General features: G+C 50.3%; 1 protein-coding gene across 7 annotated transcripts in view; it reads right to left on the bottom strand.

Moving 5' to 3' along the window:
* The window catches only part of CACNA1E (calcium voltage-gated channel subunit alpha1 E), a 139,368-nt gene that overhangs the window by 39,932 nt on the left and 84,452 nt on the right, over positions 1–14,984 (bottom strand). For all 7 annotated transcript variants that reach the window (XM_061345581.1, XM_061345577.1, XM_061345575.1 and 4 more), the window contains 11 exons: positions 9,385–9,500; positions 8,704–8,757; positions 8,197–8,331; positions 7,685–7,894; positions 6,322–6,434; positions 5,948–6,060; positions 5,704–5,835; positions 5,293–5,365; positions 4,820–4,937; positions 4,433–4,500; positions 2,932–3,029 (listed from right to left, as the gene is read on the bottom strand). In XM_061345581.1, the coding sequence (XP_061201565.1) occupies positions 2,932–3,029; positions 4,433–4,500; positions 4,820–4,937; positions 5,293–5,365; positions 5,704–5,835; positions 5,948–6,060; positions 6,322–6,434; positions 7,685–7,894; positions 8,197–8,331; positions 8,704–8,757; positions 9,385–9,500 (1,230 nt within the window). The remainder of the gene's footprint in view (positions 1–2,931; positions 3,030–4,432; positions 4,501–4,819; positions 4,938–5,292; positions 5,366–5,703; positions 5,836–5,947; positions 6,061–6,321; positions 6,435–7,684; positions 7,895–8,196; positions 8,332–8,703; positions 8,758–9,384; positions 9,501–14,984) is intronic.

Consider the following 14,984-nt stretch of genomic DNA (forward strand, 5'->3'; position numbering starts at 1 on the left):
GCGCCGGGCAGCCGGCATCTCTTTGCCTATCGGCCGCCGGCTGCTGGGATGCCAGAGCGCAGCAGCCAGCAGTGAACCCCCTGCACTTAACGTGCTCACACACCGGCAACGAGCTGCCTGCAGGGCTTGCCGGCACTCACACTCACGTGCTGCGATCCATTCCGTGGGGGCCACGGACCCTTCCCCACGCCAGCCAGCTGTGCAGCTGTGGCACGGGCACTGCAGTGCAGGCTGCAGCCTCTCAGAAGCCCCGGTACATCCTTGGATATTTAACTCTTTCAAACTGCTCCAAATTCACTTCTCCCGAGCAACACATGGCAATTTGAAAGAGGAAGCAATGCATCAGGCCAGCCCCGAGCTGCTCAGAGCCACTGCCGTGGGTTGATGCTGTCCTGAGACTGCCGAGGGGAACGTGAAGCTCCCCAGGAAAAGCAATGCACGAGCCCAGGGCTGAGATGCCACAGAGCCCATCACCTAAGCAGCCCCAATGCAGAGAACTGTAATGGGGCTCTTGGTGCCCTTCAATCCCACTGATTTGAGGCAGCTGGGGCAGTTGAAAGCTTTGTCCTTCGTATCAGCTCAGAAGAGATTCAAATATGCACAGCTCCAAGCAAACAGCATTGTTTGAGTATATGCAAACGTGCATGCAGTGATTTACAGGTTTTGCTTTTTGCAAATGCTATGTGTGTGTGCAGGACATGCAAACAAATATATTCTCCAACCACATGGGACCAAGCACCTGCGTGCACGCAGAGTTCATGCAGGCGAGATGGCGGTCATCTCGCTGCCGTCCTGCGGTACCCTCAGCCCGCAGGTGAGTCACACTGGTGATTGCCTTCTTACGGCAATGTGCATGGGAACAGCCTGGTGCCACGCTCAAGGCAGAGAGCGAGTTGCAGGCACCCGAAGCAAGTGGCCGCGCCTTCAAATGCATCCACGCACCATGTTAGGCACCAACACATGACAGCATCCGCATGCGTCCATCTGGCCACCCACTCGTCAAACAGCTCCGAGCCATCTGCACCAACGGCACCCATGTACAAATACAATACTCTGATCGGCACCACAGCTACCCACGCCAACCTGGCCACGTGGGAGCACTCATCCCTGAGTGCCACCGGACCTCTCTGCAGGCAGGAACGCGTGTACCAAACCTGCCTGTGCCGGGTACCCACATAGAAATGAAGCCATCTGTGTCTGCACACACCCAAACACAGATACCAGCTTGGCTTCATCACTCTGAGTTTCCAACAGCCCTTCAGTACCAGCTCTGCTCTGGCTTGTCCCTTCTTGTGATGTCCCCACCATCCTTCCTTGGCTGCTGGCATCAGTGTAGCACCGACAAAAGCACATCAGACCTGATGCTGGAGATAGTTGCCCCCTGTGGCATCACACTCCCTTCCCTGCCCCTGATAGTATCCATCCTGATGAAGGGGAGGAGCTGGAAAACAGATCTGTGAATATCAATACCTCCCATTCCAATGTCACTAGAACAACAAAAGGTTAAAGAGATATGTTTCCTAATCAGCTGTATCTGGCAATGTCTAGAAAATGCTAGCAGGGATGTGCAGTGTGTGTAAGTCCTTTAGTGCCCTCATATATTCCATCTCCACTTCCTCCTCTCTCCTATCTGTCCATTCTCCAGCCTCTTCTGCATCCTAAAGCCTTCTATTCCCTTGCTTTACCTGACATGTTCCCACTGGTAGCCAGAGACAGTCACAACACACAAACTCTGCCATCTCTCCTGTAACCCTCCCAGTACTTGGTCAGGAACAGATTTTAATGAACATCCCATTCCCAAAACAGCAATATCTGCAGCTGTCTGGGAGACCAGGCAGAGCTTACAAGTACCCCAGCTCCTGCTGCCCCTAAAACCATGAGTGATGTATGCAGGATGGGGACCATTACATGCCACTACAGACGAGCCAGGGATGGGGCTGTTCCCAATGCTGCCTCCAACCCCTCCCAACTGCTTGCCTGAAGACAGCAGTTTCTCTTGATAAATCTGCAAGCGATTCTGCCGTGTACAAGCCTGGCTGAGTTTCAGAGCATAACGAAATCTAAAATTCCCTGGGAAGGGATTCTATTTTAAAAAAGGGGAAAAAAAAAAATCCTTTCAGCTGTACTGAAATGTACTGTTTTGGGAAACAACTCAAAACGCCTTGTTCCAATGTTGACTTGGAAAGTTTTATGTGATTTAGACCATATGACACTGCAAAATAAAGGGAAAAAATGTGTCTAGGAAGGAAAAAACATAATTTTCTTCTGCTGAAACACAGATACAAGGCTTCTTAACACCATGCTGGGGGTTTATGTGGCTTGGGGCTATGTTTTCCTGCCCAGATCAAATTTCTGTGTGATCAGACCTGGTTTCACAAACCTGCTCCATCTCTCATTACTACTCACATTCACTACCAGGGAAAGAGCCCGAGGGAGATTTGTGACACTGCTGCTCCCTTCTCCCCCAGCCCTGGCTGCTCTCTTGCAGCTCTGCCATGAAGAAAGAGGAACAAATATCACCACCACCACCACCCCCCCCCCCAAGAAAAACTTGAGATACATTCCTCCTCCCCAACCTTCTTTCCCACCCCTAGAAGCAGCCCTGAGTGTTTGAACTGTACATCTGGGGCAGAAAGCCTCTTTTAGCATATTTCTGCCACGCTCAAGCACTGAGGTGGGCAATTCCAGGTCCTATCGGGTGACCTGGACCCCACTCTGACAGCTCTCCGAAGCCACTGCTGCTCACAGGGAGCATGCTCCTAGATCTTCATCCATCCTCAGGAAGACACCCTGTGCAGGGACCTCTTTTTCTTGTGGCAGCTCCCACATCCAGCCATGTCAGGCTCCACTTCAGCTCTCCACTGGGAAGAGAAGCCCAGCTGGGCTTGCAGGGGCACTGGAGTAATATCAGGGGTTGGGGGTGTCACTCACTCGATAGCAGGCATGTTTGGAGCAGACATGGGGCTGACTTCTTTGGCTTTCTGAAGGGCGTGCTTCTGGTTAAATGCCTCCTCTTCCTCCTGCTCATCCTGCAGAGGAAAGAGGGGATGTGTTTAGTTGGATGCTAGGGTTTCAAGGGAAAGTACAGCCATTGGAGGCAGCAAAGGATGCACAGGTCTACCTTAGATACCAAGGCCTGCAGAAAGGGTACCTGTACTTCCAGAGGCAGCCTTTAACTTGTGCTATGGGGACACAATTTCCCCACTACACCAGATCTTACTGAAGGCATCAGCACTACTGAAACAAGTGAACCCGGCCCATTCCATACAAGAGCCAGGCTGTGCATACTAGCACAGCCCCAGGCAGCATAGACTAGCTCAGCCCTGCCTTCTTCATGGCCACAGGGGTGAGATAGTCATTCTCCAATGGAGTGGAAGGCAAGGCATCCACAAATGACCCCAGCAGAGACTCTATTGCTTTAATTAATATGGTTGTGTCTCTGGAGCAAAAAATGTCATTAGGACTCATTAGCACACATTCAGCCTTTTCAAAAGCTCAGTGCTCTCTTAACTGATGCTTCTGGTACACCATGGGGGTCCCCCAGCCCTCTCACCACAACACAGCCAGCAGGCCCCAGAAGTGCCACCTGCACCCACCGTAGGAGGGCAGGGACCCACAAAAACCCCTCCAGCCAACAAGCACCATGCCCTGTTTTGTTTGCTGATAACAGGTTAAATTTACACTAGTGTGGAAACTTCTCAGTGAGCCTTAGGGACCTGAGTAATAGGCATGGGCTCTGCAAAAAAACAGGCACCACAGGATCCCTGGTTCACTCCAAAGAGCAGCAATGACCCTTGCAGCTCTCACCTACTCACCATTATCCAGATGGTGCCCCAACACTTTAGCATTCCCAAAATATTTCCCAGCATGGTCATAAAAAACCAGCTAAGCCCAAAAACCTTCTCAAGCACCATCCCAAATAGCATCCTAAATCATGTTCACTGCCCTGTGGGTAGATGGGAAATAAATACTGGCACTACTGGAAAGCCTTCCCACTCCACATCTCCAGAGCACTCTGGCAAATAACCATCCCTGCATCAGACCCCATCAGACAGATGAGTTATTGTGGTCTGACCGGAGGCAAACAAAACTGGGGAGCTTAATGGGGAAATAGTTAAGCCACGCTTGATGGGAAATACGGGTGCTCCTGGAGATATTAGAAGGTTTAAGCACTTTCCTAAATCAAAGTCTAAATGGCTTTGCCCAATGACATGGATTTGTATTTCAGGGGAGCACCCTAAGTAAGTTCCTGAAGAAAGAACTTCCATTTCCAATTTGACCCAACCTCTTTTCAAGGTAGGCTGAGCTAAGGGACTTGCTGGCCCTGGCTCTAGAGTGAGGACAGTCACAGGCACTGTTCCTGGTGCCTTTCCTGCTGGCCCTGTCCTTCACTTTCTGCACAAGAGAAATAAACAGAGCAACAGGAACATACCTTGGTGAGCTCCTGAGCGTTGGCCAGATTGTCCACTGCAATGGCCAAGAACACGTTCAGCAGAGTATCTGTGAGCAGCTAAGGATGCACAAGCCCTGTGTTAAGGATGTGCGTGCCTGCAGCCACCAAATGAGTGGCCCTCATGGCTCCTCACCAGCTGGTGAGGAGCAGCCAAAGGGACAAACTCCTCACCCATCCCCTATATATAGCCCTCACTGCACCTCCAGACAGCTCCTTCTCTGCATCTGGGATACACAGGGCTGCTGCACATATGATGTGTCTCCCTCAATTGAGAAAGCAGGAAGGAGCAGTATGTGGGGAAGGGGATGCCCCCAGAGTGATGAGACAGGGTTGTCTCCACTGAAAGCACAGCAGCCAGGTGGATACAGTTTCCAAACAAGGTGAGGACGATGAAATAGATGGAGGACCACATGCCTGAGCGAACACCTCCCTGGGAGCGGATGCCATTGTACATCACCTCGTTCCAGTCCTCACCCGTCAGTATCTGCAGAAAAGCAAACCAGCAGCTCTGTCATCCACACCTTCCCATCACCTGGACAGTCCCCTTGATCTATTCCACCAACATGCAGAAGCCAAGTACAAAGGCCTTGTGCAGCGGATAACTGACTACTGCAGCTGCAGCACTTTAGGGAGATGATGCTGGACACTGCTGAGGATTTAAGTCTCCTCAGGAAGTTTCCATCTCTTCCCATTTAATTAGTTATACAAGAGGAGAGGGGGATGTCTAACAGCTGATGGAGGGGAACTTGCTTGGTTTAAAGAACCCTTTCCAACCAGGGAGCAGCAAACCAGTGGTCGCAAGTTCCTTTGGTTGTATACCTTTGCAGCTCAGCTCCTACCTGAAAAACTGTCATGATGGCAGCAGGGAAAGTGTCAAAGTTGGCTGATGGCGTCCCATCAATGAAGTTAAACCTGGAGGTGGAATTGGGAAAACATAAATGGGATGGAGTACCAAGAATATAAAACCCCTGAATGCTGTGCTGTCAGCTCTCTTGTGCTTAGGAGGACCATTCCTCACTTTAAAAAAGGTCTCCTGAGCATTTGGTGCTAAAACCCAAAAGGTCTACTGGCCAGAAGAGCTCACAGAGCCCAAAGGCACTCACTGAGCAGGGGACTTCTGTCTGAGAGAAGTAGCAATGTTAGCAGAAGACTGAGGGGAAAGGCTACAATCTTCCTAGGCACCTAAGAGGGTGTCATTGCTCGGTTTTAACACCAAAAGATTCCTTTTCCCCAGACATGAAATGACCTACCTGCCTCCAAACAGCTGCATTCCCAGCAGGGCAAAGACTACAATGAAGAGGAAGAGGAGAAAGAGAAGGCTGATAATAGACTTCATGGAGCTCATCAGTGAGACCACCAAATTCCTCAGGGATGCCCAATACCTAGAATACAGATACTGCTGGAGCACTTGCAGTGATGCCAACAGGAAAGCAGGATCTGGCTGCAGCCACAGTCTGAGATGAAGGGTGACAGGCATGTACAGTCAGTACATACTTGGTTATTTTAAATATTCGCAGGAGACGAAGGGCTCGCAAGACACTGATCCCAAAAGAGGTTCCTGGTCTGAAGATAGCCCAAACCACTTCGAAGATGCTTCCCACCGTGACCTGAAAAGCAGACATAGCCATGAGTCAAAGACAGGCTCAGGACAGGCTGTTGCAGGAAATCTTCACATGCCTGAAGATGAAGCACCAACTACCCTGCCCAAGACCTGGTGCCTCAGTCTGGCACAGGGAGGCTGTCCTGGTAAAAACAGCTCCCCTAACCACTGCAAGGGCCATCCCATTCTTCTTCCCCTTAGTGCTATGCACTGCAGATGCCTTCCAAACATCTCCCCACACAGTCACAGCATCTCTGGGGACACCTACCCCACAGTCAAAGCAGTTGAAGGAAGAATGGAAGTAAAGGCGTGGCCCCATCCCGTACATCTTTAATGACATCTCCAGGAGGAAGAGACCAAGAAACAGGAACTCTGCATAGTCTGAAAGAGAAAACCCATACATGCTACCCTTGGGGCACAGAGTTGCATGCAGCATCCTGCACACACCCAGCAGCAGCCCATATAGTACACCACAGAGATGGGACAAATTGAGGGCCACACTCTTCCCCAAGCTCTCAGGGTCTGGGATGAGGGAGGCTTGTCTTTGAGAAGCTAAACTGCATATAACAGAGCATCAACCACACAAGTTAATCATTCAGGGTAGATGCACTAGTGTACAAGGGGTATGAGAAGACCAGGGACAGCCACCATGAAGCAGAGCAGCTCTTAAGCATTATAGACAGTGCTTGCGGCATCTGCAAAGATATTAACTACATTACACTGTAGAATATCAGCTACCTGGATTTAAATCATTGCACAACTGGAACATGGCCAGGGAAACAAAGCCAAACAGCCAAGAGCCAGTGAAAAGCTTCTCCAGCTATTTCATGAAAATTACGAGGCAAGAGTCTGGCTCTTCAGCTTGTCCAAAAGATGCTTCTCACCATGACCAGCTGCCATAGCCATACCACACTGTAGCATGCTGGGATCCCAGCAGGCCTGAGCATGCTAATGCAGATTTGGGCAGGCCCACTGCTTGACAGGGACAATTTCAAGGTAAGAATAATATGGCTGGGAAAGCAGCACTGTCCCTACTGCAGCAGCTCAGGGGTAAACATGGCTGCTGTGGGGTTGACCACACTGCAGTGCAGTTAGCACCACACTAGAATAGACATGGGTGTACTGCCTCCGAGACCTGATCATAGTCCACAGAGGGGTGGGGGATGCTCCAATAGGTGATTTCAAGCTTGGGATCTCCATGCCATGCTTTGCACCAAATCTTTAACCAGGGTTTCTCCCACAACCAGTCTCATCTCTGCAAATTCACACCTTTTCAGCAGTTACTAGATGTATTTCCAGCAAGCTTTCCATCATCACTGTTCATGATTTTAGGATAAACCCAGCTCAGATCTGTTCCTCTCCCTTGACAAACATGCCAGACCTAGAAGAACATATGGCCAGTACAACCCCTTCACGTTTATTCGCTGGGGTGAAACAACCATCAGTGGCCACGAAGCCAAGGGCAAAGCTGAATTAAATCACTGTACGTGGTCCTTTGTTATCAGCAGTGAACAAATGTAGTTCATGTTACTCCCCACTCAGCTCCATACAAGCGTGTCCCTGGTGAGATTCATCCCCACATGCCCGGGGTAGGAGCAGCTCTCACACCTGCACAAAGCCCAGGGACTCACAGAGGAAGTGGGTGAGCCAGGCTGGCTGGTTGTGATGGACGATGGCCACACAGGCAGTGTTGAGAGCCACCAGGCTCAAGACGATCCAGTAGAAGACCTGGGATTTCACCATGTGGCGAACAGAGATGCGCAGGAGTCGCTCCTTGTGCCGTAAGTAGGAGGCACCGTCCACTCTGGCGCCTTTGAGACCAGAATGACTCAAGGGGTTACCTAAGGGAAAAGAGAGAGGACAAGGAGTTGGGTGCTCCAGTCAAGATGAGAGGAGGAGTTCAGTGCCTCAGCCTACCCTGCCACATGAGACAAGACAGATGGCTCACAGAAACTGCTTTTATGGGACAAGAATTATCCAGGTGTTTTTTGTGTGGCACAGTGGGCAGCAGGTGATTTTCCCCCTTTGCTGCCAAATTAGCAGAGATGGCTGGTCTATGACAGTCTCCACATTATGGGTATGACTCTGGCAACTCATTAAGCTGGCAGAAGTTTTGAGGAAGCAAGCTGCAAACTTTACTGACCCAAGGTTGGATGAAGAGGTCTTCTTTGTGCCAGCCTCCGCTCGCCTACAGAGGAGATATCAACACAGTGTTCATCACTCGAGCCACGGTTCATGGCATCTGTCCGGTTCCTTTTGATGGTCGCTCGCCTGAGCACTGGGAAGGGAAGAGGAATGGGTGCTAGAGCCATAGTGGCCCAACTATGTGGCTACTGACTCTTGGTAGCCAGCTCATTGGACCAGGACGTGGTGATTAGTACTTAGCTATCTCAGGTCTGGTAGTAAGGCAGAGATACTCAGGTGACCCTAGTCCAGAGTGCTCCCTTTCATGGAACCAGACACCTCCTGGCCTCCACATTGTCTCAGAGGTTATGTCATTGATTCACACCCCCACACCGCTCTCTTGGGCTGAAGATCCCACTGGGGTATCCCCAGGCCTCCCATCACAGCTGAAGGGTTTCAATCTCCAGCTACGGGCAGGTAGAAGGAAGGGTAGTGAGATTTTTAGGAAGGACATTGCTTGTCTTACCTTCCAAGGCTGAGGTCCCAGAATTTTTGTTTTCTTCAGCCAGCATGACTTCCTCTATGCAAAACACACAGCTCAGCATCAGGAGATAAGATACCATCAGCTGAACACATCAGACTTACTGCCTTACTTACATGGGCTGTCATGCCTGGATGGGCTGTCAGCAGGAAGTCTGGAAAGCTCCACCACCCCCAGCCCTCACCCAGGTCCAGGAGCCCTGAAGTGGGCCCTAGTGAGTGCATCCCCTCCAGACTGCTTCCAGTACAGGTACAGCTGGAAAACCACAGTCACTGTTCACTGCTCTACTTTCCCATGGCCCACCACTGCAGGAAACTCCAGCAAATATCAAGAGAAAGGAAACCACGGCAGAGCAAAGCTCACAGCCATGATGCTCACAGCCTCCCCCGGAGGTGTAATACACCTCATGTTCAAAATACAACAGTTTCATGCCACAGAATATGAAGTTTCATGTTGGCGATGTCCTTGCTTGCAGCCTGGCTGGACCATCACACCATCTGGGACCTAGCTCACCCATGAAGCCAATGCCAGCTTGCGAGCACCTGTGCAACTCTGGGATTGCTCTGGAAGATGTTCAGGGATCCCTTCCCATGCCCACGACCCATAACCAGCAGCATGCAGTGCCCACCATACCGCAGGGACCTCCCGTGGCCCAGCAGCCTTTACCCGCTTTGTCTATCCAGGCCCGATAACCATTGAGCTCCCGCTCGATCTGCTGCTGGCGCCGGAGCTTCATGAAGGCTCGGCGGTTCTCCACTCTTTCACGCTCTTTGGCAAACTCCCTGGGAAAGGGCAGAAGGGGGTGGTGAGAGGAGTTGGGGTTGGGGAGATGCACAGCCAACCCCAGCCAAAGCATGGCCAGCAGATGGGTGAATGACCAGAGAGGTGGAGAGTCTTCTTTGCAGGAGGAAAGACATGGATGCATGTGAGCAAATCCCCTGCTTGGTCACTCAGCCTTGCATGCCCTTGCTGGGAGCCACTACTGTTCAGGGAGAGTGCTCCCAGTGCCACCTGCCTCCAGAACCAACTCAGCTTCTGCACGTCCCTTAGGAATAAAAACTGGGCACTGTGGGTAGGCAGCAAGGGGGTAGAAGAGGGCAGGTCCTATCCACCACTTTTACCTCCTCATTTGAATCCTTCTTCTTTCCAGCTTCTCCCTGAAGTATTTTCTCAGGACCTGAGAGTATTTTCTCTGGACTTCAGTGTCTCACACGAACTGTCCAGATGTAATGACCAGTCCAGAAAAGGACAACAGCTTGGCACAGCTCTGCAAGGAGCAGGAGTGCAGGCAGCCCTTCACAGGCTCTGTGCCAGCAAGGGCATGTCAAACAGTGATCAACACTGGCCAGAGATAATGCTGTACCCCCTGCTCACGCAGCCCCTAAGACACGTGGTGTACAGATGTGCTAGCATCCAGATGCTCATGTGCACCCCGAGGGACACACATAAACACACTCCTCAGTACCTGAGACATACGATTTCATCTATAGCTCAGTCCAGAGCTGGGCAAAGACACCCATATGTAGCTAGGGCTATATACATCTTCTCACATGTAGTTAAAACACAAGACCATGATGGCAGGCATGGTCCACTTTCTGTTTTGCACGCCCCTCTGGTCACATGTAGAAGACCCAGGCAGATTTTTCATCCACCCTGTATAAAGCAGCACACAGAGCCCTATGCATATATGCAAAGGCCATCACACACAGAGAAACTGAAATACTGAGCAGGAAACAGAGGGGTGGCAATGTAGGCAACCTCCCACCTACACGATGGGTGTAAGATGGGTCATATGTAAGATGACACAGCTGGACCTGCTTCTAGGAGATCCCACACCCCATGCTTGCACACACCATGTACCCTGGGCATCTTCACTTTCAAGTTGCACCTCTACTGATGATCACATCTGCACACAGAAAGTATCTCTCACACCAGACATCCCCCCAGGACACCCCTCCTTGCAACAACACCAGGGGATGCAATATGCTGGCTGCGGTTCACACTCCCATCCCAAGCCCCAGCAGCCACAGAAGCTCCAGGAGCACAGAGGAACACAGCCCGTGCCCTCAGCTCCCTCCTGGTTCCAGGGTGCTCTGAGGGAAGAGTGACTGCAAAGAACAAATGGCATCATTCTCTCTGCAAGACAAATGTCTCTCTCCCTGGAGACTAGCAGCAATCTCCAGCCTCAAAAAATAAAATATTCAAAAGAACTGAAAGAATTGGTCTGTCTGCTGCAGAGAGAGTTCAAGTGCATTACCCCAGCTGAGCTATTACACCCTTAATGCTGTGTGGGCTTCTGCATGTGTGTGTGTATGTGTGTTTGTGTGAAAAGCCCTGAATGTTCCCTGCATCTCTTGTTTAAGATCCCCAGACAATTCAAGCATTTTTAATTCCACCCCAGGAAGGTGAAGCTTCCTGCCGCTCTGGCATTAAGCATCAAATGACTCTCCCCCTCCATCGCTGCCTTTCAGACTGAAATGAGACTTTCTTCCTAGGGCAGGGAAGGGGGAGAGAACAAAAGACAAGGAAGAGAAAAGCAACCTAAGTGGAGGGAAGGAGGGCGGGAGGAGATGGGAGGGAAGGAAGGACCTCCCACAGCCAACAGTGAAACACACACTCAGTTCTGGATATGCCATGCAAAAAAACCCTCCTTGCATTAACTGGAGGAAAGGCAGGACCATTTTGGCTGTGCCATCACTGCTCACCAGCCTCTGTTAGCAAACTTCAAATGTTAAGATGTGAGAAGATGCCATTGGCAGCCAGAGTTAATGGGGAAGTTGCCTTTCTCCCTCCGGTTTGGTCCACTGGTCTTCCCATGTGCTGAACCTCTGCCCCATGGGCCATAACCCCATGCCAGCCAACACCTTGGCAGAACATTTGCCAGCCAGGCCCTACAGATATATTCTGCAACTGGAAGCACTTGGAAAGTTTGCCCTGATTTACACCAGCTGAGAATCTGACCCCTCTCTGCCATCTCTTGCTTGCCCATCCTCCTCTGCTGAGGCTAGTGCTCCTTTTGCTGCGTGGTCATCATCATGTGTCCACAATAAAATCCAGCCAGAAGGATCAGCTGAGCCTCAAATCGCTTCTTCCCAGAGGAGGGAGCAGAGCATCTTTGCCAGCACTCTCCTTATCAAACAGCATTTTCTCCTACCCAACCATTTGCTCATAGGGCCCTAATTTGTAAGAAGCTGGTGCCACACATCCAGGGACAAGGTCTGTGCAGCTGCGGCAGCGTCTCCGAGGGAGACACTTCCCACACGCTTGATCCCTAATGGAGCTTAATTGCTTTTGTCCATTAGAAAGAGGAAGGGGTGGCAGGGGGGGGGGGGGAGGGGGGAGTTAATCTCAACTTAATGAATTATTACATTTCAGAGTGATATGTTACCGAGCAGGGCAGCAGCGGGGGCTGGTGACATCTGAGAGTGGGTAGGCGATGCTGACAGATCAAGGATTGCTCAGAGCCAATTTGCAGCAGCGGGTAGAGATAATACTGTATGTGAGCAAGAACAGGGCCAGCAATGGTGACTGACAGCTGCTTGGGAAGGCTCCAAGTCACAGGCAGGGCAGCATCACAACGCTGAGAGAGTTAGGTCCCTGCCTCTCATTGAAGGGCTCTGTTGTCCAGTGTATTTGTGCTACATCACCAGGATGGCCAAATTTTGCCTTGCAAAGAGCCCAGGGCTGTGGTGCCCCATTAGGTCCCTGAAAAGGGGGGACAGCACTGTCTCTACCTGCAACAGCCCTGCTTGTCCACCTGGGTCTCCTGGCCCCAAAACCTGATCCTTCCACTTGAAAACATCCACCCATGACAGCTGAGCAACACTTGTACCTACCCTGTGTCATTGCAGTCCTTCTCTATCCAGCCTCATAAAGCCAAAGGCATGCAGTGTGTGATGGAGGCAAGCACCGAAGGTCACGGTGGGAGCTGGGGAGCAGCGTGCCATCTGTCCTCCTGCACACAAGGACACCATCCATCCACACGCTGTGCCCAGCCTGCCGGGGCGATTGAAGCACAGATGGTTTGCTCCACCTCTGCCTGCAAATTCTCCTCTACAGCCTTGGCATTCCCCTCACATGGCCCAAGTGTCTCTGCTCCCAGCAAGAAACCCTGGGAGACACCACACCTTCCTCCCCAGGCCCCCATACTGTCACTCACACCAGGGCAGCCATCCTTTCACCACACTGTTGCACTCTGAAGGACTAGAGAGCCTAGGTCTGGTTTTAATGGGAGAAGAGCCCATGTGGAAGCATTCAGCTTGAAAACAGCTCCGCCTTTTTTGAAGACCAAATCCAAAACAAAATACTCAAGCACAAGGAAACCAACAACCAAAAAACACTTAAGAAAAAAAAATTACATATAAATTACAGATACTGCAAAAAACTTTTCTCCTTTTTTTGGAGTTTGAGTCCAGAGGGAATATATAGGACTGGTCACAACAATACTGTAGCTTCAGTGCTTTGAAATAACAAGCCAACCAACTTCAAACCTATCAAATTGTCACTTTTTACCACCATTAAAGATGCGTCCAACAAACCAGTGACCAAGCAGGTCTTAAAACAATACAAGGCAGCAGAAAGGATGGTGTAAGAAAAGGATGCTGAGGATGAAGCAGAAGTACCATGCCGCTGTGAAAAAACATGTAATGGGATGTATAACAAGGAATACCATTTGAAGACATCAGGTAATACTGCTGCTGTCTTCAGCACTCACAAGGTCTCAGCTCATGACTCTGTTTCAGGTTTCAGCATCACAGTTTGAGGACAAAACATCTTCAACTCCAGGAGCTGAAGGTTATGGGACAGAATTGGCAACAGACGGTTTGGAAAACACAGATGAGGCAGGTGCAAACCAAGGGAATCAGATGGTATTTACCCAAGAGGTGTAAAGGAACTGAAGTAAGAGTGTTGAACTAACTGTGCAGTCTGTAACCTAGTGTTTCAACTTAAACAGACGGTAGCAAGCAAGCAGAGCAGAACTGCCACTGCAGACTGGGATTGCTGTACTGAGCCAATAGCAAAGGCTAGAGCAGGGTGTCCGAAAGGTACAAAAACCTCTGCAGAGGGAAGATGTGCTTCTTAGGCCTGCTTTGAAGAAGGCAACAAGTTTTTGAACATGGGTAAATGCTTGATTTAAGTTCACTTGAATTGCCAGCACGAGTCAGAGAAGATTCAAGGTCAGGCTGGACAGGACTGAACAGCCTCATCTAATTGAAGGTGTCCCTGCTCACGGCAAGGGGGTTGAACTAGATGACCTTTAAAGGTCCCTTCCAAGCCATTCTATGAATCCTTAACAAAGCTGGATTGTCTGGAGAAACACTAACTGGTGAAAAGAAAGAACACAAGAAAAGGAAAACAGAAACATCCTATTTCTTGTATTCCCTTTTAGCAGAGGCTTTGATCACCCCCCTGTACTACAGCAAAATATACGTATTTGCCACGTTGTGACAAAGCTGCAGCAAGAAGCAGAGCACACAGCTGATGATGCTGAAGAGAGCACATTTATAGAGCACTGGCAGACACACGAGTTGGGGAACGAAAAGCTGACAAGCTGTTGGTGACATCAAATTGTAAACCAGGAAGAAGCTGGGAGATACGAGCCCATTACATCACTGTCCCAGGGACAAATGCTGACGGTTACCTTCTACCTTAAAGCAGGCTTTCAACACGGTTTCCCACAGCCTCCTCCTTGAGGAACTGACACATTATGGTCTATGCAGTGGATGTGGAACTGTCCGACCAGCCGCACACAGAGGGCGGTGGTGTATAGCTCTTTTTCAAACTGGTGACCTGTTGCAAGTGGGGTTCCTCACGGATCGACAGTAAGCTCAACACTGGTTAATATCTTCATAAGTGATCTGGATGATGGAATCAAATGTACCCTGATTAAACTTGCTGATGATAGCAAACTGAGTGGGGCAGTGGACACTTCAGAAGGGAGAACCACCCTGCAGGATGACCTGGATAGGCTGGAAAAGTGGGCTAACAAGAATCTTATGAAGTTGCAAGGACACATATAAAGTCTTGCACCTGGGAAAACATAATTCAAGGATGAAGCACAGGCTGGGATCTACCTGGCTGGGATGCAGCTTTGTGGAAAGGGATCTGGGGGGTCCTACTGTACAGCAAGATCAATATGAGCGAACAGTGTGCTGCTATGGCAAAGAAAGCCAACAGGATTTGCACCAACAAAGGCATCACCAGTAGAGATAACAAAGTCATAATCATACTCTACTCAGTGCTTGTCAGGCCATCTCTAGAATACT

Source organism: Neopsephotus bourkii, unplaced genomic scaffold (genome assembly GCF_033783945.1).
Source record: "Neopsephotus bourkii isolate Nb327-2 ecotype Australia unplaced genomic scaffold, CSIRO-AGI_Nbou_v1 NB_234, whole genome shotgun sequence".
NCBI lineage: Eukaryota > Metazoa > Chordata > Aves > Psittaciformes > Psittacidae > Neopsephotus > Neopsephotus bourkii.